This window comes from Lingula anatina, chromosome 1 (genome assembly GCF_051362555.1).
Source record: "Lingula anatina isolate TDL-2025a chromosome 1, LinAna3.0, whole genome shotgun sequence".
NCBI classification, from domain to species: domain Eukaryota; kingdom Metazoa; phylum Brachiopoda; class Lingulata; order Lingulida; family Lingulidae; genus Lingula; species Lingula anatina.
Window position 1 is genome coordinate 43,261,915 of NC_141767.1, and position 25,329 is coordinate 43,287,243.

The window sequence follows — 25,329 nt, forward strand, 5'->3', positions numbered from 1 at the left end:
TATTACATTATTTCTTGAAAAATTGTATTTACACAGGCACGTCCTGCTTACTGTGCTTTACAGACTGGATAGAACACAAGTAAGTTAAATTTATGACCAAAATTTGAAGAATGTGCAGTTATAAAGCCTTTTTCTGCTACCTGCAAGATTAGCAATACCTTAGGGCAGTTGGAAGATAGTGGTAGTAGTTTGAATTTGATAATAACTGTTAAAAGTATATTCTGAAGGCATTTTCAAGCCTTTGGCAATTTCCGTAAAGCTTCCACACGCCTGACAGGTATCATATATTGTCAATAACACCACATCAGATAGCAGGATTTGCTTGTCCAATCTTAACCTCTTTGGCTGCCTACCACAGCAAAGAGGGTTGAATTCCCACTCATTCTCGTTATTCTCTTTTATTATTTTTTTAATGTATTATTATAAATATATATTAATGTAAAATGATTGTTGATAATTCTTTTTGCACATGAAGGCAGGGAAGAAAGGTTGGTTTTTATTTTTATTGCATCTCTTATCATGGTTCAATGGTTGTTGTGACAGGTATCAGCTAGGTTGATGTAATATGAAAGGCATTTACTATTAGAAGACTTACGTAACATTATATATCTTTGATGAAAAAACAAAATCCCAGATACTCTTAGAAATGGTTTATTAATACAGATTCAAATATCTTGAACTTTTTGATAATTAGTTAATGCATTCTTGTCATTCTCTACAGACCCGAGCTTGAACACATTAAGTAGAAAACAATACAATACAATGAGAAGTATTACAACTTGATATATTGGTAAAAGACCAAAAATGGTTATTTATCTCACTGGAAATGCTTCTATTCTTATGCCCGTATTTTAAAGAAGTGGTAAAGCTGTTTTAACATTTAAAAATGTACAGACATGATAAGTTATTTTTGTCAACTTTAATGCAATTTTACATGGTAATTAACAGCAATTCAACATCCAATTTCGCAACAGGTAAAACAAACATTAAGGATATGTAACTGACATAGGGCTTCCAGTGTTGCATTTGACAAGCTCTAAAAAATGCAACAATTAAGTGCTCTCTAGCTTTTATGATTCTGGAATAACTGAGAGTTTTCAGTTTTTGCATCTAAAGGCTGCTTCTCCTATAAAATTACACCAATTGTCATTGACCCCAAACTCGGAAAAGGAAACCCCAAGAGTAACTTTTCACCATAATATCAAAGCAAATCACCTCAAAGAAATATTTTTCTACAGAAAATTTAAATTTCCACAAAATTTTGGACCATTTGAACTTGAAATAAGGTCAAATACAAGATCATATTTGAAATCCCCATATGACTTTGAGATTTCCAATAATTCCTTCCATTTGGGAGACATTTAACATTTACTTTAAAAATATGCTGCCAAAAAAAAAAAAAAAAAAAAAAAAAAAAAAAAAAAAAAAAAGGATAACTTTTGGAAATTTTGTTTGATCATGCTGACCTTCCAGCTTAACCTGTATTTCAAAAATATTCATCAGTTCTGTAAGTTAGAAGACAAAAGATCAAACTGTTTTTCATTTGTCAACTTATCACTGACAGTGCACAGCAGGCACAGCAGCGGCAACAGACAGAGGTGATGGCTATATCTAAAATTGCTAAAAATTGTCATCATCTTTTTTCATCCCTACTGAGATATCAGGCAAAACTTATTTACACTAATACCAGCTGATCCACCCAAGCTGAGCTTTTCTTTTCTTTTTAAGTTATTTTTCATCAACAGAATGGTTGTGCCATCGTTTTCTATTCATCGTATTGTATTTGGCAAGCAATGCTGCTATAGATCTGTCTCTCAGATCAGGATATTGTTCCTTAATGACCTGCCACTGTCTGCCAAACTTTTTCACTCCATCCCACAAACATGCTTCTTCTTTTGCAGTAAATGGCTTCTTATCATACCCACTTTTAGAAAACTGAGAAATGTCTACTTCATTGTTCAATATCAGGTTGCGCCATTTGTCTTTTAACTGTACATTTGTTCGTGATTGTAAATCAAATTTTTCCCTAATAACTGCCCACTGGCCTATTCCAAATTGTTCCACACCTTTAATCAGACTCTGTACCTCTGCTGCCATCCATGGCTGCTTTAAACGTATTGAAGATGTAGAGGTGACTGACACATTGCTTGGAGACCTGGGTGGTGCCAGATTTCGGTCCACTCTTGGGCTTTGTCCTAGTTTGCACAGCTTGCTCTCAGCTAAAAATAAACAGCAGTATTTGTAATGCCTTCAATTTCTTTCTACTTTTTTTAAGTCCCCCCAGAACTCAAAATACTTGATTTAAGTTAAAGTATTAAGCATTTTAAATGAAACAATACATATTTAACTTAATTTGAACCCATAATGCCATTGTCATACTACGACATTATTGATGCAGGTACCACAAGAGCAACAAAATATATTAACATCAGAAGGTGAAGAATTGTTGTTAATGTACCATCATAATTTTAAAAATAAAATATAATACTGATAATGTCAATAATGTCATACTATGACATTATTGATGCTGGTACCACAAGAGCAACAAAAATATATTAACATCAGAAGGTGAAGAATTGTTGTTAATGTACCATCATAACTTTAAAAATCAAATATATATCCTTAAAAAAAAAACATTTTGCAAGTGGTGTTTGATAAACAATATAAATCAAGCATCTAACGAAAGTTTGAGGGCAGGCTCTAATAATTCACATTCTCCATACGATCACTCACCTTTTTGCTCTTTTGGGAACAATAATGCCCGAAACTCACCATGGAAAAAAAAAAGGATTGTCAACACAACATGTACTTACGAGTAGTTTCTGCATCTCCAAACTCATTTAGGACTAGCTTGGTTATTTTTGGGGGGCATTTTCTGTAATAAATAGAAATAAATAATAGTTTCAAGTAATTTAAAATCCAAAGTTATATAAGTTATCAAAAATATACTGCCAGTCAGACTACCACTGCAAAACAGTGTATTACCCTGACCACTTATCATAATCACATTTTTGCACATTACAGATACTACTACTACTACTAATAAACAAGTACATCTTTTGTGAAAATATGAGGTAGCATCACAAATGAGAAGCAATTTTTTACCTCTTTTCAGGACTTGGCATTTGGTCCCCTGAAAAAAAATAGCTGACATTTTCAAAGGAGTTATTTTTAAACATAAAAATCTTTGGTCTTATATACTACCTCCTGTGTACTGTACTGTTATTAACCAAGTCATACATCAATCTGTCTTTCAGCGCTTAAAGGGACAATAACTCTTTGTATGAGATCTATATTTCACAATAAAAACATTATAAACAACTCATAGAAATATAATATATTCTGTTTTACCACAAAAACGGCAGTTGTAGCTATTATTCTGATATCTGAACTTGTCATCAGACCACCTCCATAGATGGCTATTCTCTGTAATAATCTCTTAAGAGATTATTACAAAAAAAAAAAAAAAAAAAAAAAAAAAAAAAAAAAAAAAAAAAAAAAAAAACAGGGACTAACTTACTTTGAAATGGAAGAAATGGACCCTTGGTAAAATGGAAAAATTGTTGTTAACTCCAGGAAAATTTATTTTTTGGCCAAAACAAACAGTTATTATCCCTTTAACAATTCTTAATTTTCATACCCAGTTTATAGTCAGTAATCTCTGGTTTCACACAAATCCCAGCTCTAGCCTTTCATTCATTTTACTAACTTATATATTTTGTACCTGACAAGCATTATTTCAAAGGAAGCAAGTTTTGAAAAAATTGTGATGATTAGCAGCAAACAACGGCCAACTATATGCACTACTTTACTATCACCACCCTTTTCTTCCACCCCTAAACAACATATATGTCTCACACATACACCTACCACCATTGGATACACCTCCAGGGCCATGTTGTTCAGATGGCCGCTGAAATAAAGATGACATCTTTATTACAAACGTCATTGAATTTGTAATTCCCTTTACTTCATGAAAATATTCCACAGCAACTTTATTTTTACAATGAGAAAAACTGGCAATCTTTCCTAAAAACAGAGAAACATCATTCAGCAGGGAGCAATCTTTCATCCAGAAATAAAAAACTTACAGAGAAAAAACTTTCTTAATTAAGTTCATCATGGTGTTCTGACTACAAAGCACAGTCCTAAATCACTGCACTCAGCTTGTGATCTTCAATTCAAGAGAATAAAAACACACTGAAGACAGAAGGTAGTAATGCAATGTTTCAACATGCAGTTTTCATAAAAATAAAATCAACAACAACCCAAAACTTTCTCACCATGCATTTTCTGATGTCCTCTAGTTTATTCTCTAGTCCTTGTATGACTTTGTTTATAGGATTGCCCTCAGGTTTAAGATAATCTGGTTCAATGACCCTGAAAAACAGTAACAGAACTGACGGATTATCATCCAGAATGATTAAATTGCCTTTTACATTTATAAAGGAAATTGTCAGTTAAAACATGAACAGTGATGATCAAACTTTACTAGGAAATGCTATGCCTATATAATTATGATGTAAATGTAGCATCTGAACATCCAATATTACATTATGTAATCAAGCATGCCAGCAATTAAAAGAATCTGGGATGAGATAAGTGAGAAAAGAATGCTGTAATACACACAGTTTTGGGAAAGAGTTTCCTATAACATCATCATACATTAGCCCATTGAGTGAATGTTGTTAGTGTTAATCATATTTATCACATGAACCTATTATTCAAGTATTGCAAAACATGCATGAATGCATGCACAAATCACTCTTAACAGTACATACACAGTCTGGTATCTTGTCACATCAATGGCCAGGTCAACGGCTGCACTGTTGATTCTCCTTTTCTTAGCAGCAGTTTCACCACCTGCTGCACTATTGACAAGTCCTAGGGAAGAGAAATACTCATCCCTAGTTTCTATATTAGTGTCCGTCTTCCGTTTCTTTGACATTAACTGAGTCCTGGGTGAGTTTACATTGTGATCTTCATCACTTTCAGATGAAGGAAAATACTTCTTTTTGTTTTCAAGAACTTGTTTGGCCATCTAAAAAAAAATTGGTGCTTATAATATACTGATAGTGAGGAAAATGAAAAGTATTTTGATTTCAAATGTCCTAAGAATAAATATAGATTTCAGTCACTACAGATTTTGCAAACAATATCCAGAGATTTAAGGTAAATTTATTTGTAGAAAAAACAGCAAAATATTCATTATCAGGCTTAATAAAATCAAACACTTACACTGATGATAAATGGGGTTTTAAAGCTGTCAACAATGGGCTGTAGAAATGTTTGCACATTTTCTAATAGGGATTCATAGCTATGCTTCCTTAAGATTTTATTTTCTACATCTTTTGAAAGCAGGACTGCATCTATTTCTGCTTTGTGAGACTGAAAATAAAGTTGCTTATTGAGACCAATTACAATACTGAAATCACATTTCTTTCTTTTACTTACTGAATAATCTTACAAAACTGCACAAAATGAACACATCTAGAAGTAACTACTTGAAAAATGCATCTGCATGTCTACATACATTAATAGCTTAGCTGTAAAAACAAACAAGGCAGCAAAGCTGTCAAATGTACAGACAAAGAACAGAAAATAAAGATGCAAATAAGTGAAAAATTAAATTTTCACAAAAAACTGTAAAATTGCCAGAAAAATTTACCAAACAGACTGCGTTGCCTATTGAAGCTGTATGTTAGACCCATGTTTCTTTCCTGTAAGTTTGAGAACAGTAAGTGACATGATTTCCCTTAAATGGTCATCATAGGAGCAGTGCCCAAAATAGGGGTTTCTTCAAATTTTGATGCAACATTACATAATGTTTAACAGCATAATGACAATCAAATGTTATTAATAAAATATTAGTAACATGGACATTCAGAAAATGTGACAAGCAAAAGTCTTCAAGATCATGGAACTTTAAAGTCACACCTTGAAAATGCCAATATGTGAAAAATTAAATTTTCACAAAAAACTGTTTAACTGCAAAAAAAAAAAAAAAAAAAAAAAACAGACTGCATTGCCTACTGAAGCTGTATTTTAGTCCCATGTTTCTATCCTGTAAGTTTGAAAACAGTAAGTGACATGATTTTCCTTAAATGGTCATCATGGAAGCAGTGCCCAAAATGGGGGTTTCTTCAAATTTTGATGCAATATTACATAATGTTTAACAGCTTAATGACCATCAATTTTTAATTATAAAATATTTGTATCACAGATATTCAGAAAATGTGACTAGCAAAGGTCTTCAGGCCCATGGAACTTCAAAGTCACGCCTTGATAATGCCAAAATGTAAACAAGACAGCACTGCTCTGAAATGGGTTTATTTCCATTTTTAACACTTTTTTAACATAAAACAAAATAAACATTTTACTGCCATTTTTATATGTCCAACTAAGAAAATTGATGAGATGGGAAAAGTATCAATAGAACAGTGTTAAATGTCCAATTTCCTCCATTCTGAGATTCTGAACATAGTGGATGATTGAATCTGACAAACTGCAATGATATGAGTTTATTTCCATTTTTGACATTTTATTACACAATACATGATAACAAGTTTACCATGTTTTTTACATAATCAACTAACAATGTTGTAAAGATGCAGGAAATATCAAACAAACACTTTTAGGCATCTTATTAGTTAAATAATGAGACTGTTAACATGCCTAATAATTGAATCTGAGGAAATGTGAAAAAACAGTATAACTTCTTAAGTAATGGCCCGATTATGCTTATTTTCGAACTCAACCTGCGTTTTAGTAAGATTGACCACTCCTGTGAGTATAATTACAATTGGCCAATCCGTTTTTCTTATATTGTGTTATCAGTGTTTCATTTATATTGAAAATAGTGAAAAAACAGCATAAATTACCTAAAAGTGACCTGATCATGATGATTTTCGAACTTGACCTGCGTATTATGAATATTCATCAGTTCTGTAAGTTTCAAGTCAAAAGGTAAAATGGTTTTCCACTTATCGTGTTATCGGTGCTGCATATATGCTGAAAAAAGTGAAAAAACAGAATAAATTCCCTAAAAGTGACCCGATCATGCTGATTTTCGAACTTGACCTGCGTATTATGAATATTCATCAGTTCTGTAAGTTTCAAATCAAAAGGTAAAATGGTTTTCCACTTATCGTGTTATCGGTGCTGCATACATGCTGAAAAAAGTGAAAAAACAGCATAAATTACCTAAAAGTGACCCGATCATGCTGATTTTCGAACTTGACCTGCATATTATGAATATTCATCAGTTTTGTAAGTTTCAAGTCAAAAGGTAAAATGGTTTTCCACTTATCGTGTTATCGGTGCTGCATATATGCTGAAAAAAGTGAAAAAACAGCATAAATTCCCTAAAAGTGACCCGATCATGCTGATTTTCGAACTTGACCTGCGTATTATGAATATTCATCAGTTCTGCAAGTTTCAAGTCAAAAGGTAAAATGGTTTTCCACTTATCGTGTTATCGGTAAAAGTGCACGGCGACGGCGACGGTGACGACGGCGACAGCGACGACGGCGACGACAGACGCAGATGATGGCTATATGTACAGACACATCTGTGTCTGTACATAAAAAGCAAATGATTTAGTGCGTGCATGTGTGTGTGTATGAGTTACAAATAGTCAATCCACTACTTAATATTTTTGTCTATTGTTTATTGTTATTATTATTGTGGTAACCTACTGAGCATTTGACATTTTTCCATAATCTTTTGTACACAGCTTTGGCAAGATCAAAGTTGTTGTCTCGGCAACACACAAATACAGCCTGAATGAAAAAATGATGGCAAATATGAACATGAAGGTCTAATCATTTCTAAACACAACTTTTAATTTAAATTCAATCAGGTTCATCATGTTTATTAGTATATTTTGGATGCAATTAAATATTTTGGCTACGATGAACAAAACAGATAAGTGAACAGATGAAACATTACCTGCAAGCTTATAAGATCTACTATTCTCTCAGAACTTTTCTTTTTCCCATCTGACAGCTGAAGAGAAGACAGCAATTTGTTGAAGGCAACCAACGCATATTCCAACACAGTTTTTTGGTCTTCTTGGTTGTCATTGTACTGGGTGTCATATTCTTGGCCATCAGACAATTTGCACAAAAGGACAATCAATCTAATCTTAGAACTGTGTAGTGTTGTTTTACTGGCATTACTACACTTGCCCAAGATACCTTAAAAAACAAATTGCATAAAAATTTAATCAATATCTTCACTGCCCAGCACATCCATATGATGATATGGTATCAAATAGGTTGTATAAATTGTGCAATGTAGCATAACACAGCGCAATACACTTGGAAAAAAAAACAGTCCAATCACAAGTAAACACGGGAAATGGTTATTTCAATCACAACAGGGTGATATAAAAGTGAAATATATTAAGAGGTAATTAACATTGTAGATACAACTTTATAAATCAGCATGATTTGATTATCGTTGGATCGGTTGCCATGTAGGCGAGTGGCTCTTTTTGGCAATAATACTGTCCAAGAAGAGCCACTTGCTAACATGGCAACCGACCTGACGATATACAAGTTTCACAGATTATTTAAGTGATATCAATGATATAAATTATTTAGTAATCAGGGCTTTTCCTAGGATTGGGAGTACAGGCGTCCAAAATTACCACCTGTTATTTCCTACCAAATTTCAGGCAGTTCAAGTATGCCTAGAAAGCCGTCATACTTCTCCAAAAATCCATAAGCTGTCCAGCCTTCTTTGCAAATAAAGGCTGCTCAGTGGTTTGGCTATCTAAATGACAACTTGACAGTTCGCTGGGAAAATCCTTGCTACTAATATGTTTTGTTGGTAATGATTGTTTCTTCTGTTAAATTGCAACTGGACTTATTTTTTCCAGTGAACTGCTCTGTATTGCAGTGTATTGTGCAATTTAGGCAGTATACCGTAATAGACACACTGAATCAAATATCATACATAAATTTTAAATATTAATGCATTCATACATAACACACCAGCAGCAGGGGCGGATCCAGAGCTATATACTGACAGTCTTCCAAATTATCTTTGTTGATTCATCCTCCAATTTTGACCATCTTCCAACATTAAAAATTGGATACCCGTCAATGTAAACTTGAAAATCTGACCGTCTTCTGGAAGACCCAGAAGACGGCCTAAATCCGCCCCTGAGCAGGTCATAATTTATAAAATAAACATCAATTGCCTCAATCAGACTGTCAAGAGTTGTAGCTCAAAATCACATTTGTGGTATGTCAGTTCCTTTTGATCTTTATCAAATGTACACTCACGTAACAGTTAATCAATTTAAGACAACACTGTCACAGTGATTCATTAAATCAATCTCAACAAGCATCTAAGCTCTTGGTGGAATACGACAGTAAGTAATATATCAATATTTCACCCCTTCAACAAGCTTCCAAGCTCTTTAACCAGAAAACGTCACCCAGTGTCTTATAATTTGTGTGTATGCGTGTGCCTATGTGTGTGTGTGTGTGTTGGGGGGGGGGGGGGTGTAATGATTTAGTAAACTTAACGATGGTCTATTTTAGGTAGATCACAATCCGCTAGGGGCGCTACAGTCGTAACTGTCCACGGGCAGTGAAGTGTTAAACTGAAGTCGGCCTGCTGACAGTTCGCCTATGGAACCCCTTTTTTAAATCTCTCTTTTAGCGCTGCGTAAAAAAACTAATACAAGCCATTAACTAAATAAGTTGTAAATCAAAGAGTAAAATCCGGTCACATGATTTTCCCATGTTGCAGTCTTTGACAAGTTTCGGTTCTGCTTGTTTTAAGTTTTGCCTCTACAAAATGCTAAAAAATTTCAGGTAAGTGCTGGTATCATCTTTTTGAAATTTATATCCAGCAAAGTTTATGAAATTTGCTATATTATGTAGAAAAATCATGAAATTTGAAGGTTGCGAAGTATAGTTAATTTAATCCGCAATATTACATGATGTGAAAATTACCACAGGGAAATAGCTCTGCCCTGATTAGTCACAGGCTATGTGAGCCAGACAATAGGCTGAGCACACAAAGACACACAGGGTGCTCTGCTGCGCCTGAGTGATCACTGCTGGTCAGTGGGCACAGGTTTTGAGCTGAGAAGTGTGGACACTTTTGGTGGATTTTTGCAGTTAAAAAACTTCAATATCTTTGTTGCTTGTAGGAATATTTAAAAAATTCCAAATGATTTCATCCGGTTTTTGCATTACCTTTCAGATGATATAAGTATTTTAATTTTCTGATCAGTTTGAAAATTTTTCTGATATACCTATCTATTTGATTTTAACTTTTAGTTTTAAGTTAAATCGGTTGTGTACATGAATAAAACACTATTATTACTGTCCTCAAATTACCTTGAATAAAATCCCTAGATGCTGATATATCTATACGACCTTGTGTAATAAATTCTTGCCAAGCAGAGTAACATACAAAATCGAGCAACCATCTGTTTATCATTGACATCACTTCCAAATTATCCGCCATTTTCTTTTTGATTCCAAAATCTCGCTGCTGACGAGATCCCGAACTAATGTAGCCTAGGTCAAAGGTTGATGTACAGCTGATTTATTGTTACGCCGATTCAATGTAAGTTTACTTGTTTAAGTGCAATTCAGATGTTTTCACGGGCTTTCAACTTAATGATTTATGCTGAGAAATAAATTTGAAAATGATTAATACAAGCCAGCAAGGTTTCTTCAAGTTTCCTTATACTTTTAAGTTTTAAAAAACGTTAAATTTTAGGGATTTCACACTAAATTGCTGTCGGCTTCCGGGAGCAGAGCGCGCACCAAAGTTAATTACCCCCTAACAGCTTTTAGTAGGCGGGACAGACATTTAAGCCTGTTAAGCTGACAGCAATCTAGTGAGACTCCCCAGGGGGATAGGTCGACCTAAATATCTGTGGGGAAGGTCTCTTATTGCCATATGAAGGTAGATTGAAGATTGTAGAGTTATTTTTATTATTAGTGGATTTAATCATTATATCAATACTAAACTTGAAACTGATTTGCTATGCATTTTGCAATTTGCAGGAACCAATTTAATTGTGTTTAGAAAAGCGCTTCATAGGTGAATCGTAGCAAAAAGTTTAAACAATGTTTTGAAAATACGCTAATGAAGAAGGAGGGTAGATTGCAGATTGAGAAGGTGTATCATTCAGCTATGCTAATAGCAATTAGCAAGAGTCCCCGCATGGGTGGGTCCACGTAGACCATTGGTGTCTATGAGAATGGGCTTTAGGATTTATAACACATATGCCTTCTTCATGGAAATAAAATTCAGAATGTCAATGTTCAATAAACATACATAAATCAATCTGGACATCATTGAATCGGTTTCTTTGGATTTTTTGTTTACTTTACTACTTGCATATGTGTCATCCTTAATGTCTATATAGCCTTTAATCTGTAGCAGCATATACCAATATGAGGTACAACAGTTCAAGAGGCCAGATCAATGACTTCACATTTGAGGAGGCCCTGTTCTCTGGATTCACAAGTGATGGAGGGATGTTAATGCCAGATGAAATTCCAAAGGTAGATATTTCTATTTTTACTATTGGTCAATCTGTACATTGCATTGTCTAAGTAATGTGTTAAGTAATATATTCCTGACAAGGTATATTCTTCATGAGGTGTAATGGGGTAGATGCATAGATGGAAGTTAAGGGAAAATTTTGTGATAGAAAGTTAAATCTCATTAATATGTAAGTAATTGTAAGTTTTACAGCTGAAGAAGAGTAAATTTATAACACTTTTCATTCTCTCAAAGATCAAGATACTATTGTACAGTAACTCAATTCAATTTTAATGTTCCTCTGATTTAGTATAGCAATATTTTCTGTCTATAACCTATTACACATATTATGAAATTTATGGATGAAGACATTTTGATGATTATAACTAGAAAAGCACTCCGAGAGCACAGATCATAGCCAAGGCAGCAATTTTTGATTATTATTGATTATTGATTGATTATTGATCCGGATCACCACCAAAAACTAATCACTTCTAAGTTAACCCATTTCTGACCTACCCTGAAAATTTCTTCAAAATCGGTCTGTAACTTTTGGAGTTATGTTGATGATTGATTTTTGATTATTGATTATTGGTTGATTATTGATCCAGATCACCACAAAAAACTAATCTATTCCTCCTTGGCCCTCTTCTGACAGTTCCTGAAAATTGCATCAATATCAGTCTATAACTTTTTGAGTTATGTTGATGACAGACAGTCAAACAAACAGACAGACAAACAGGGGTGAAAACATACTCCTTGGCAGAGGTAATAAAGTCTTTGTTATCAATAATGTGTGTGATTGCAATATTGTAAGTGCAAAGTAGGCAGGTGTTCCCAAGAAAACCCTGATACAAAACTTCATTATTATGGTACAAACAATTTTGCTTGCTTTACCTTTAAGTTGTGTTTTCTAGGTAACTTCAGATCAAATCAGGCATTGGTCAAAGTTATCCTATACAGAGCTGGTAAAAGAGGTGGTAGCATTGTTTGTACCTGAAGAGGAGGTACCAAGAGAGGACCAAAGCAGTATGGAATATCATTTATTACATCAAATTAAATTACGGGTTAATTGCTGTGATAGTAGTAATTGTTTTTATTTTATGCCTATACGTGGGTCCTAGATTGAGATCCAGACATTATTTAAGTGTGGATTTCAGTTTGTTTGAATCACATGTCATTGAAAGGTACCAAAAAGAATGTCAAATAATATGAAAAATAATGTAATATTTATGTAAAATGTTTTAGTTAGGCTTCCAAGAAAAAATTACTAGTAACATCTAAAGAAATGTGGTTAATCTCAAAACCATCCAGTTTCTTTTTGAAGTCTTTGATTTATAATTGCAGTGATGAATAATTCATTATTGTGGGCATGTGTGTGTGTGTATAAGTGGGTGGGTGCTGAGTGTCCTTTTAAAGTTAAATTATAAATCTCAAAAGAAGTGCCATGGATTTCATGTGCTATTATGTGACCCTGAACTTGAATGTTATATGACTGGATACACCTATGTACATTTTTCTTACAATATGTCATATAATTAATAATGTTCCTTTACATCATGCATATGCACTACATGCTTTTGGTAGTTTATGTGACTTTTAAAACATTCCCTGCCATTCCTTCTTCTGATTCTACAAATTGACCTTAGTTGTGGTTCAGCAGTTATTTCCTGGCTTTCTCTGAAACCTACAAATAAGTGTCACAGTAAATAGTTATATAGTGACTAGGCAGTGGTTCAATTTAAATTTAAAGTGACAATTTCACAACTTCCCCAAAAAAAGATGTTTCACCAAAATACTGCTTTTCAATATGTCTGCACCAGATGTGCTTTCACGACATTAACATGTATTTTTCATTGTTTCAGGTTTAATAGACAAAGCATTTAGCAGGTTTACACACCCTGATGTTGTAAACATTGCCAAGCTAAAAAATGGTTTAAATATCCTTGAACTTTTTCATGGCACAACACTTGCATTTAAAGATTTGGCCATGTCTTGTGTTGGGCAGTTTTTCAACTACTTTTTGAAGAAGAAGGAAAGACACATGGTTGTGCTTGTCGGTAAGTTTAAACTTCCCAAGGCATACAATGAGCTTTAGCCCTTTCCTTTGTATAGTAAAAAAAAGATTTCTCTTTGAAATTTAAATAATTTTCCAAAAATCAACTGAGTATAACAGTAATTTCCTGTCCAAAATATATTAATTCCTAAACCAGTTTTCACTTCCTAATATAACTTTGAGTTCCTTTCAAAATGAAGATAGGAACTTGTAAATTATTTGCCAAAAGGTTAATGGCTGAACATATAAATCTTTATATTGCAGATGAATAAAAAGCCAAATTAGGCAATCAACAGAAATGTGACATCATGTCTGTGCATTTATCCCAGTGTTATTTTTTTTTTCTGTCTGAAGGCACCTCTGGAGATACAGGTAGTGCTGCCATTGAAGCAATGAGGGGTCTGGAAGCAGTGGATATAGTGGTCATGCTGCCAAAGGGGAGATGTACCCGTATACAGGAGCTGCAGATGACTACTGTAATTGAGGATAACGTTCACGTGTACAGAGGTCAGCTGTTTATTGTGTGGATAACAAACATGTACACAGTATTTTCCATCCCCAGCATTTCTTCATCTTTGGAAAATTAATTGTTTCTTTATATCCACAAAAAATGAAAGAAATATTGACTTCTCTACTTTTTGAACTCCTCTACCTGCAGGTGTATCTTAGAATTTGTACACAGAAACAGTGATATGTATTTATATGATTAATTTATATAATGACAATACTGGTGCAGTATAATTATGGTAAATTTGACCACAGATGCTGTGATGTTGATTGAAAACATAGAGATGAACAGAAAGTTTTGATAGCATTTGTCATTTTTCATACCATTTCCTTTAGGAAAAACATATTTTGATGTACATGTAGATCACCGGCGCAGCTCATGTGATGTCTTTTAAATTCATTTTACAAATGGCTATACTTAAAATCTGGTTAGTTATTTGTCTGTCTTGTCTGTTTTCACCTCTTTATAAAGTGAAGCAAATATTTCCATACTCCTAGGCAAGGGTGTAACTGGAGTGTCAAAACGAAAGGGATTGTCTTCAGATATATTTTTGAGTTGACTTTTGTCCTGGTTAGTGGCAGTCTTTCTTAGATGCAGACCGGTTTTAATGAACTTGGCCATCTTTGCTTCCTTTTCTGCAGTGCCTTCCCATAAATGATTGGGTTTGGACACCAGTAACTGGGTTTCAGCTGGATCACTTACATTCATGGCAGTCAGAGACATATTGTTCCTCAATGCTTTTTTTTTGATCAAATATATGAAAATCCCATTTGATTCCATTTTCACATCACTGATGTTTGCAGATTCATTGCTGTTCAATTCAATTCGCACAGTGACAGACAGAATGTTAGGAATGAGCAAAGGTTCCAGTAAAATAAGCTCAAGAGTCATCCCAGCTATAAACACAGAGAGCAGCACAAGCAGTTGTGTGGCCAGTGTCCAGTTCTTTCCGTGTCCATCTCCTACAGAGAGATGGGCTGACGTCACTGGATATGTCTCTCCAGTTTTCTCTTTGTGTACTGATTTCAGCATTTTTATCCAGTTTTCATCTCAGTGTTTCCTCTCCAGGGCCTCTTTTATCTAGCTTTGTACTTATTATAAACACTTCCTGCTGGTGTATGTGTGCTGGTGTATGTGTGCTGGTGCATGCGTCAGTAGTGGTAACAGACTGTGCCTTTATATATTATGTTTACATCAAGATTTATATGTGACCTCAAGGTAGTTGTTACCATGTGTAGATCGAGATGCAGGTTATAAATCATGTATTTTTTTTCAAAAATTAACTAGTAGCACCATGAGCAGATGCCAGTAGATGTAGTGAAATTTATGCACAGTGCCTTTGGATTATGTAATATACTCTGGCAGATCAAAGGAGTGGGTGTGGCAGGTGTTCCTGCCCAAGGGTGTGTAAGACCATGGCCTGGAGAAAAGGTGCAGCAGGAAGTCCATCCAGGACTCAAACTTGTATTATTTTTGTTTTGAAGGAGAATTAGATGAATTGCTGGTTGGCAATGATTTATTAATATAGATTTTTTTTCATTAGATTTTTTTCTTTTTAATGGCTTCTTAGCCTCTAATAAGTAATCTGCTTGGATAATTTTGGATTTCAATTCTTTGGCAGGTCATATTGTATGAATGCTTAAATTATCACATGGTTTTAAGTCGGGTATAATGTCAGCCATTTAAACAATTTGCTTTATGATAACACAGAATTTACTTGTTTTATATCTTTAAAAAATTGATGTATTTCATGAAGTACATTCAAAACTGACAAGTTCATTTATTATTAAAAGGCAGATTGTTTTTATCTGTAAATCTTGTCAGCTAATTATGCAGCCTATCTACTAGTCAGGGGATGGTTATAAATAATTCCTACTGGGCTACAACTGAAAACTATCTCAAGTTTAGAGAATTTGTAAAACAAAATCGTGCACACATGTAAATATCTCCCTTTCAGTTGATGGCACATCAGATGAAATAGATGAACCTTTGAAAAACTGTTTCACCGATGCAGCCTTTGCCCAAGAAAATAATCTGTGTAGTGTCAACTCAATCAACTGGTGCCGCATCATGGTGCAGATTGCTCATTATTTCTATGCATATTTCCAAGTAAGGCACAAATCCAATCTTCCACACTTTGTCTGATCCTTCCATCCAATAAAGTTCTCTAGAGTATACTTTAAAAGTATTTCAGATAAATATTTTAAATAAATGCTTGTCCAAAAAAAGGGTGCAGATACTATAATAGATATTGCAGAGTAAAATAGTTGATCAAACAACAAACAGCATTACATTAAGTTTAAATAGGTGAAAGTCAAATTCACTTTTTTGAACTCAATACATTCCATAGTCATATAATAAATATTTTATATGTAATGTACCATAGGTTTGATGTGCAGTGATGTGATGCCAGATGTTATGCATACAAGATTTTCTTCTGTTCTCTCCACAGCTGTGCCCAGGTTGTGATGATACAGTGGAAATAGCTGTCCCTACAGGAGGCTGTGGCAACATCACAGGTCAGATTTGAGAATGTCACCAGTTAAATGGCAAATGATGTTTTAGTTTTTATAGTATGAAAAAGTCGAAAAGGACAGGAAGTTTTATAGTGTTTCAGTTGAGATAGAAGAGAGTTTGTTAATTGTGATTATTGGGACAGTGTTCCACATGAAAGTACAAAATGATGGTTGTTTGTGGAAACAATTTTCATTAGATATACACTTGACTTCATGCAATTTGTTTATTTAGCACTGTCTGCTTTAAATTGAAGTAAAACTCATTATTTTCCATAAAATTAAACTGTTGTGGAAGCTGAATCAACTATAACTGTCTGTGTTGCTGATGGAAGAGCTGATATCTTTTTGTTACCAAATGAATTTTTATAATGTTGCTTTAAGCATTCTGGAATTAAAATTCTTTGTGGCTCATAGCATGAATCTACTTATAGGTTGCCATGTTGTTCTAAGGATATCTGGATATCTACTTTGTTCCAACATGGTTCAGATATACATGCATGTATATAAATTGGACTAAAAGACATCAAATTTGAGAAGGGTACTTTTGAGATTGATGTTTCAAAAATTATATTTCTTTTATGTGATTTTAGTAGGTATTTGTCTTCATTGCAGCCTTATGTGTAGATAGTAGTAGTTAGGCTGTGCATTATTTCAGATTTAGCTGGCATTTTTTCTTTCATTTATTTATATTATTACTTTCATTCATATTACTTGTGGTACATTAGTCATCATCCTCTTTTTTCCAATCAGCAGACTTTTATTATCCACTTAGAAGTACTGTTGACTGTTTTCATTCCTATTTCAGCTGGCTGCCTCGCATGGTTTATGGGCCTTCCTATAGAGATAACAGTAACAGTCAATAGAAATGATATCATGTATCATATATGTACAGAGGGAAAGCTTAAAATGCCTTCCACAATGACCCCCTCTCTTGCTCCAGCCATGGATATTCAGGTAAAGGAGCTGGGAATACAGTGAGATTTGTAATTGAAATGAAGTGATATTTGTAACATATTCTGAACCAGATGTGAAGTGATATTTATTATTACTCTCTTGTCTGTTTTAACATCTGTTTTGCTATGACATTGAAAATTTTATATTGTTTTGAGGAATGCCAATTAAAGCTCTCAATATCAATTTTGCATGTAAGTGATTATATCAATTAATGCTATTCTGAGATACTTGTACAGAAAAATTATACCAAATAGTTGGGTTGTAAAATATGGCCCAGAGAATTGGAAAATCTGGCAATTGCATTTTATTTTCAATATTATTTTTACAAATAGAATTAAAAATTTAAATTCAGAATCCATACAATATGCAGAGAATTTTGTACATGCTTAGTAACAGTAATGGAAAACTTGTCAAGGAAATAATGGAGACTTTTGAGGCTGGTAGAGAAGCAGTTATACCAGACGATGTTTTCAAAAAAGTAAGTGCAGTGCATTGATTTTGTATTTTGCATATTAAAGATAATATGATACTAATTTTTCTTGAAAGAAGAAAAGAAGATTATGACTGTGATAGAACAAATTCTTTTCTCTCATAACTGATTTTTTTATAAATGCAATGAAATGATTCAATTTGATCTTTTAAATTGAATTAAAGCATTTATTAGATACAGAATCAGTAAAGGTGAAAATGAAAATACACACATGGAATTCAACTCAGGTCTTTAACAGTTGAACACGTTGTCCTGTTTTCTAGATGAAAAAGATTGTTACAAAAAGTTTTGTTGCTGATGATGATTTGATCAAGTCTGCAATGGCACGTTGCTGGAAGGAGAACCAGTATCTGTTATGTCCACATACTGCTGTGGCTGCTGCCTACCACTACAACACTCTGGTCAAGTAAGTGGCCATTGTCCACCAAATTGAATGTGTCCACATATGATGGTGGTCTCTTAGTCAATTAAACAATAACATCAAATCAGGGAAGGAATTATTTGTTGTTGTTCAGCATCCTGGCCCACCAGGTCTCTATCGTCAACCATCGCTAACCATACACCAACATACAGGTGCTTTGGGAATGTGTAGCCTCATCAAATTGTTAGAGAAATAGAATATTTAAATAACAAATATAGGATATTTGATTCAGAATGTTTGATTTTTTTATTATTTAATTTCTGTGAAAAACCTGGATACACATTTATTTCAGAGAGATTCAATTTTTAATAGGTATTTATAATGTTAATCCAAATCCACAGAACATAATGATGTAAGAACAGGAAAGCAAAATCATATAGATGACAGCTCATGGAGACATCTTCCATAATAATTTCAGTTCTGATGTGATACCCAAAAGAGTATGCATAGCTACGGCATCTCCTGCCAAGTTCCCAGAGGCAGTTACATTAGCTGGCCTCACTCCCCAGCCAACACCAGAGATAGCTGCCTTGGAAACCAAACCAACCAGGTACATAGACATGAATAAGGGAGAGGACTGGACTGGCATTCTTAAGGAGAAAATTAAGGAGATCAGCCAAAAGAGAAGAAGTTATTAGCTTATGATTGCTTTTTGTTATCTATATGGCTGTGATTGTGGAAACTAAGATACATTTTAAAAAGATAATTTTAACACTTATATATTTTATATGATTTTATTCTGAGGTGGGCAAGGATTTGTCTCAAGGTTAAATTAAACAGAAATTATAATATAGATCATAAACTGATTCCAATTTTTATATGTACATGTTTTGATTGTGATTTTTTTGTTTTCTGAAAGCAATATTTTTTGAGAGGGTGATTGTGCTTATTCAGATTTACATGACATTGCAATATGTAATGCTAGTCCCAATGCTAATTATAACTGTTCGTTTTGGCCAAAAAATTAATTTTCCTGGCGTAAACAACAATTTTTCAATACTTACCATTGGTTAATGAATCCATTACTATATCCAAAGTTATTCCCTGTTTTTTTCTAAAAAGTTACTTTTTTTGTATTGATCTCTTAAGAGATTATTGCAGAGTATAGCCATCTATGGAGATCACATGGACCGATAACAAGTTTAGATATCAGAATAATAGCTATAACTGCCGTTTTTGTGGTAAAACAATATATTTTATTTCTATGAGTTGTTTACAATGTTTTTATTGTGAAATATAGATCTCATACAAAGAGTTATTATCCCTTTAATTATGTAAAATATTACATGTGCTGCCCTAGCCTACAAAGTCATTTATTGTTGTACTAGATAAACATTTTAAAGTATTTTTTTTTCCTATGCAGATGTTTTAGTTTGGAAGCAATACATTATTGTGTTTATATATAGTAAATTATGACATGTCAAGCATTCTCAGAAGAATAATTTATTCTTTTTTACAATCATCATCATAATTAATATGGATATTTCCGTATTACAGAATGTGCTCAAAAGATATCCCCTAAATGCAATAAAATGTGATTTTTACAATGACATGCTTAATTTTGTTATCATTAACAATTTAATAATATTATTTTTAGCCAGCCCTAACTGACTTTTGTCAAGTGATCCATGGCACATATATTTCTACTGGAGAAAAGATTATGTCTGAAATATATTTGAAATTTTCTCTCAATATTAAAGAAGTTTTCAGTTGCTTGTGCAATTAGTTTGCAGGTGCATGGTTCTGTTCACAGTTTTCAAACTAAAAACTGCAATGTTGCGTATTATAAGTGCATGTAAGATAAAAAATTACAGAAAGCCATGGTTAGTGCTTGGTGTCATTATTATTTTAATTTGATATTTTTTACTGATTTGATTGGTTACAACTGATAGACAATAAATGGCAGGGGTAAAGGTTTAAAAGTCTAATGGAGATGTCTGTGAGGAGGCATGGATCAGTACCCAGTTATTTATAAAATTATTTTTATCTGCGTTGTAAGTATTCTTCAATTGTTTAAGTCATTTGGTTATATGTTTGTAAGTCAAGGACACTAGATTTTTCATTGACATTTATATAAAGAATAAAACAAACTATATAGGAGATAGAGAAAACAAGGATATGAAACAATAAGTATTGAGATATACTCTCTACTTACACAGTGCACATTTACTTCTTAACCCTTCTATTTCCAGGTATTAAAAAATTTCTTAAAATCGTCACTTGAAAGTTATGTAAACAACCTGGCAGCTCGTTCCATAATTTTGATTCATACAACTTAAAACGTTTAAATATGAATTTATATTTAAAACGGGGTATATGCACAATTCCATCGTTAAAATTAAGTCATATAGTTATTAGTTCCTGCTATGTTTATTCGCCAATGGCACTACACTAATCAAGATCAACCGACTAGATTATTTGAAACGTCTTACCAAGTACATATCCGACTTCAAAAATTTTCCGTCGAATTTTTGAAGTTTTTCACAATATTAAACTTGAACTGTGAAGCACTGATGCTGTTACTTTCTGATAGAATTATTTTAATTGGTTACGGCAATGAGCTATATAGTTCATTGGCTACGTGTTTGTCCTCGTATCACAGATGATCTTTATTCCCTTACGTGGATGTCACTCCTTGCTGGGAGCGGTACAAATGCACGTGGTCCGGACACATGGTGTTGACAGGAGTTAATTTTCGGAGCCCATTCGAAATGTGTACAGATAATCTTGCTGATGAAGGTCGCACACAGAAAGAAAAAAGGTCGATTGGAGCACGTGTATGATTAAATGAGTAATTTGCTGATGGACTATGGTTGCTATCTAATCTCTTGGCAAATTGAACCCCATTGGACTTTTGACAGCTTGTTATGTTTGTCAGAATCAGTGATAGAGAGAGTCAACATTGTGGGATAACTTGACTTGAATGGAGAATTTAATACACCACGGGTGTGCGAAGATATGATACCAAATGTAATCCCATCAGCATATTTACCTCCCCCCTTCTTCCTTTAAAACTAAAGTTGAGCTAGATTAATATTAGTTAAAGATGTCTTATCTGTTGTACCGATGTCTAAATGAAGTTTTTTTTTTTTTTTTTTTTTTTTTTTTTTTTTTTTTTTTTTTGCTTTTTTGCAACCTCGCAAAATTTGTTCAAGCGTTCTTATAACCATAAAATATGTGTGACGTCGCAGTTAAGTTATCTCATCAATCGTTTTAATGGTTTACTACTTAGATTACCTAGTCAAATAGTTACTGTAAAATCGTAAAATCTCATTTGAGGTTGGTAAAAATAAAAAAGCGGCCTAAACAGTCCAAATATCAATCAACCTGCATATATATATTGTGCTTGTCATTGATCTCCTTCTGCTCAGAATATATTAAAACAAGAGAGAGCATAGAACAAACGAGCATGTAAATTTGTATTAGACCTTGGAATTACAATGGAAATGTACTGCATCAATTTTTTTTGTGAGGCAACGGCAGTCATGCTGTTATTATCACCTAGTTTTTAACCAGAGATTAGAAGGTTAAATATTGACTGTTAGTATTAAAATGGGCAAATGAGTCATTAGACTAAGTTCAGGTCAATATAACAGGATTGTACAGATAAGTAGCCCACTTTGTACCAATCGGACGCCTCTGCAACACGTCAATTTTCAAAATGGAAGCATTCTTAGGAAAATGGGAAAACGTCCGCGAAGGAAACAAGGGGGATGTTGAAGGGTTCTTGAAAGCTGCGGGTAAGAAAAACAGAAACTTATTCAAATCCCCAACATAAGCTTATGCTACGAAGGCAAGGGACGCTTTGAATTATCTTCCTTTGTACTGGAATTGAAAAAGAGGATTCATTTATATTATTAGCATGTGAGAACTTGCAACAGCCATTGACTGTCGTGAATTTGTTATTTTAGAAAGAGCTCTCAGCCTTGAGATGGATAGTTGTTTAAACAAAAATGAAAGTGGAGCTTCTGATTGACATTCAAATCAAAGTGTTCTTGTTTTCCATTTTTTAGAAGTTGCCATGAATTCGGTTAAAACCTAGCCATTTTACAGTAAAAAGTACGACCAGAGTTTTCAATTGGTTTAAAAGTACATGTACGTTATGTTCATACCCTAATGTGCACCGCTGGTTTCTTTGTGGAAAGTAGAATGAATTCAGACACATATAAGAGCACGTGCACTACCTTTTCATTAATTATTTTCTTTTTTCATTGAATATGAAATTGTCGAACAACGCAGAATCAACTTTGAGCCAACGTGCCCCACCCCCTCCATCCACACATGTACCGTATTCAGCTGACAAGTAGAGGGATAACTTGGTTTAGGGTGGGGATGAGAGGGAAGAGACGCAGAAGGAAGGCAGTAGAAAATAAGATAGATAAATTGATATTAACTTTTTTCCAGAAAAAATAGTAATGGTTATTCTGTCGCGAACAAAAAACTCTTGATACAGTATTATTATCTGTTCAGGGCTCACTTTTGAAAATTTTGACCTGTCACGCGGATCAAGTGCTCGTTTGATTTCGCAATCGCATATCTTGCGCATGCGTATCATTTAGTGACTTAGTACATCACACGAGGTGGACCTTCCATGTGATATCAGGGGCCTTTAAAAAGTATATAAAATCAAAGTTTAGACAACGAGCAAAATCTGTGGTCAAAGTGTAGGATGGTCTTTTGATGTAAGGAGATATGGGGAAACAACATTTGCTTCGTAATTAAAAGTTCATGTAGGTCTACTTATCATTTCAGGATCTGAAATATATCTTACATTTTGGTCCTTTAAAGCAGTTTAGGCAACCAAAAATGATTCTGCACAACAAAACATGCGTTAGACCTATGTGAAACCTCGACAGCACTCTAAAGTCACTTCTGCTGCTGATCCATTAATTTCTTCTTTTCAAATATTTGAGAAATACACCAAACATCATCAAATACATAAGATAACCTGTTAACACGTATCCAATAATATATAGATATCAACTAGTTTGATATTTTCTTGTACATGCACACTTTTTTTTCAGGATACCCCCAAGATAAGATTGATTATTACATGAAATTGGACGCCGACAACATTCAGACTGTCACTTTCTCTCAAAAAGGAGACGGGTACAGCCATGGCTCGGTTTTTGGTCCCATTTCTACAGAAGTCGATTTTAAGCTGGGAGAGCCACTAGAGAAGGCTTTGCCGCCAGACGGTAAATTAACAAAGGTACGCACTGAATTCAAAGTGACAAACCAGAATAAAGTCCTATTTAATAAGTTGAAGGACTATTCAATATTCATTTTCTTTATATAGTTTGCAGATTTCTCTCAGGTTTATCAGTATTTGCACACAGCAGTTTGTGATTTTTAAAGCTAACAAGACACTTTTATCGACCTTAACAAGTTTCTCGTGTACAAAGTCCAAAGAAGCAAGAAAACCAAAGAAAAAAAGATGCATGAGATATTGTGACAATTGTGAATAAAAACGTTCTGGGGTGAGGGTACACTACTTGCGACAACAAACGCAATCATGTGTTATCTTCAACGTAAAGCAACGCCGACAACGATAATTTTGTGACTGAGATATTGGAGTATATATAAAACATGCAGGGTAACTTAAATCAAAGCGTGTCTGTTGTTTATGCTATTCATGTACACAGATTTTGTTTTATGCATAGCGAAGTCTCTTTTGCTTCAGATGACCTACGCTCTGGAAGACGGGGCTCTGGTGGACTATTCCGAGCAAGAGGACTTGAAGACTGTACACAGGCGAACGGTGGAAGGAGATGTCATGACCATGGTAACCCTCTCTCTTTCTCTCTCTCACACACACACACACACACACACACACACACACACGTGAGTCGTCAGTGTTCCAAATGGTATGTTATCATGTGTAATAGTATTTGCCTGTAAATGAAAATTCTAAATCAAATATTATATTGGATTAAATGACACTTTATACGCATAAATATCACTTGCATTTTTAAGAGAATTAGATGATACAGACACGGAGTCCGAGAGTCACACGTGGCGAGCGAAGCTACTGCTATGAGCGAGGGGACACCGCCCTCTCAGTAGTATATTTCAAAAAAAAAAGCGCAACTATTTCAGCTGTCTCACTCTCAGTACGATCATGAGACGTGAATCGCGTTTCTTTTAACAATTTTTTTCATTCATGCTTTCTTTTGAGACTTTAAATGCAATATAATTTTTACAGCCGACTGTCTTTAATTTGTTATTTTCAGGTTGTGACACTCAAAGAAGTCTCAATAACAAGACAATTCAAACGTGTATGAAGAGAAAATTAAATTATTGTTCCGGATCAGAAATAATAGGACATTATTTGACTTCAAACTCTGCTTTCCCACGGGCAGTAATTGTTTATTCATGATTAATATTCTGAAATATTAGTCAATTTAAAACTAATTATGAGCTTTTAATAGTGATACAGCCAAATGTAACAAATGATTAATTAATGTGTATGTGAAGTTTTTTTATCTTGAATAAAGATGGTATGTTACAGATGGTACATTTCTAATAGTAAAGTTCGTCATTATTACCAAGCAAGAATAAATGGCAATAGATGAAGAGCTTTCAAATTGATTTTTATGTTTTAGTCCAGTAGATAAATTGTTTCACCGAGTTACTCTAAACTAGAGGTCAACTGAGTAATGACGCAAATCCTATGCAAAATTTGGACTTCTGTGCTAAAAGATCAGATGGCGTCAATTTTTTCTGTTCGCGAGTAAATAATTTTCTTTATAAATTTTGCACAGCAAGTAACACCAGGTCGTTTCTAGGGAGCTGAAGGTTCGCTATATAATCTGTCTTTACTCACCTGATTGGCAAACAAGCCACGTGGTGAGGAGGGTT

General features: G+C 34.0%; 3 protein-coding genes across 8 annotated transcripts; 2 read left to right on the plus strand and 1 right to left on the minus strand.

Moving 5' to 3' along the window:
• Positions 1-635: 635 nt before the first annotated feature.
• Positions 636-10,510, minus strand: LOC106180648 (telomeric repeat-binding factor 1). Its single transcript, XM_086997833.1, has 10 exons — positions 10,362-10,510; positions 7,951-8,198; positions 7,698-7,781; positions 5,239-5,388; positions 4,782-5,041; positions 4,284-4,380; positions 3,871-3,913; positions 3,106-3,133; positions 2,814-2,875; positions 636-2,219 (listed from the first exon to the last, which is right to left on the minus strand). The coding sequence occupies exons 1-10, from the start codon at positions 10,489-10,491 to the stop codon at positions 1,729-1,731; spliced, it is 1,593 nt and encodes a 530-aa protein (XP_086853959.1). The 5' UTR covers positions 10,492-10,510; the 3' UTR covers positions 636-1,728.
• On the plus strand, positions 10,480-20,018 carry LOC106180649 (threonine synthase-like 2). Of its 6 annotated transcripts, none has more exons than XM_013564680.2 (11): positions 10,480-10,593; positions 11,419-11,543; positions 12,441-12,552; positions 13,389-13,583; positions 13,934-14,086; positions 16,045-16,196; positions 16,540-16,606; positions 17,409-17,557; positions 17,910-18,035; positions 18,311-18,453; positions 18,887-20,018. In XM_013564680.2, the coding sequence occupies exons 2-11, from the start codon at positions 11,433-11,435 to the stop codon at positions 19,104-19,106; spliced, it is 1,428 nt and encodes a 475-aa protein (XP_013420134.1). In that variant the 5' UTR covers positions 10,480-10,593; positions 11,419-11,432; the 3' UTR covers positions 19,107-20,018. The 6 variants fall into 6 exon arrangements, with proteins under 6 accessions (XP_013420134.1, XP_013420137.1, XP_013420136.1 ...); XM_013564683.2 differs by having other exon boundaries at positions 10,518-10,593; positions 11,405-11,543; XM_013564682.2 differs by having other exon boundaries at positions 10,518-10,593; positions 11,422-11,543.
• Positions 20,019-22,042: 2,024 nt separating this feature from the next.
• Positions 22,043-25,055, plus strand: LOC147764375 (fatty acid-binding protein, adipocyte-like). The gene is made up of 4 exons (XM_086997876.1): positions 22,043-22,208; positions 23,493-23,680; positions 24,152-24,253; positions 24,702-25,055. The coding sequence occupies exons 1-4, from the start codon at positions 22,130-22,132 to the stop codon at positions 24,750-24,752; spliced, it is 420 nt and encodes a 139-aa protein (XP_086854002.1). The 5' UTR covers positions 22,043-22,129; the 3' UTR covers positions 24,753-25,055.
• Positions 25,056-25,329: the final 274 nt, after the last annotated feature.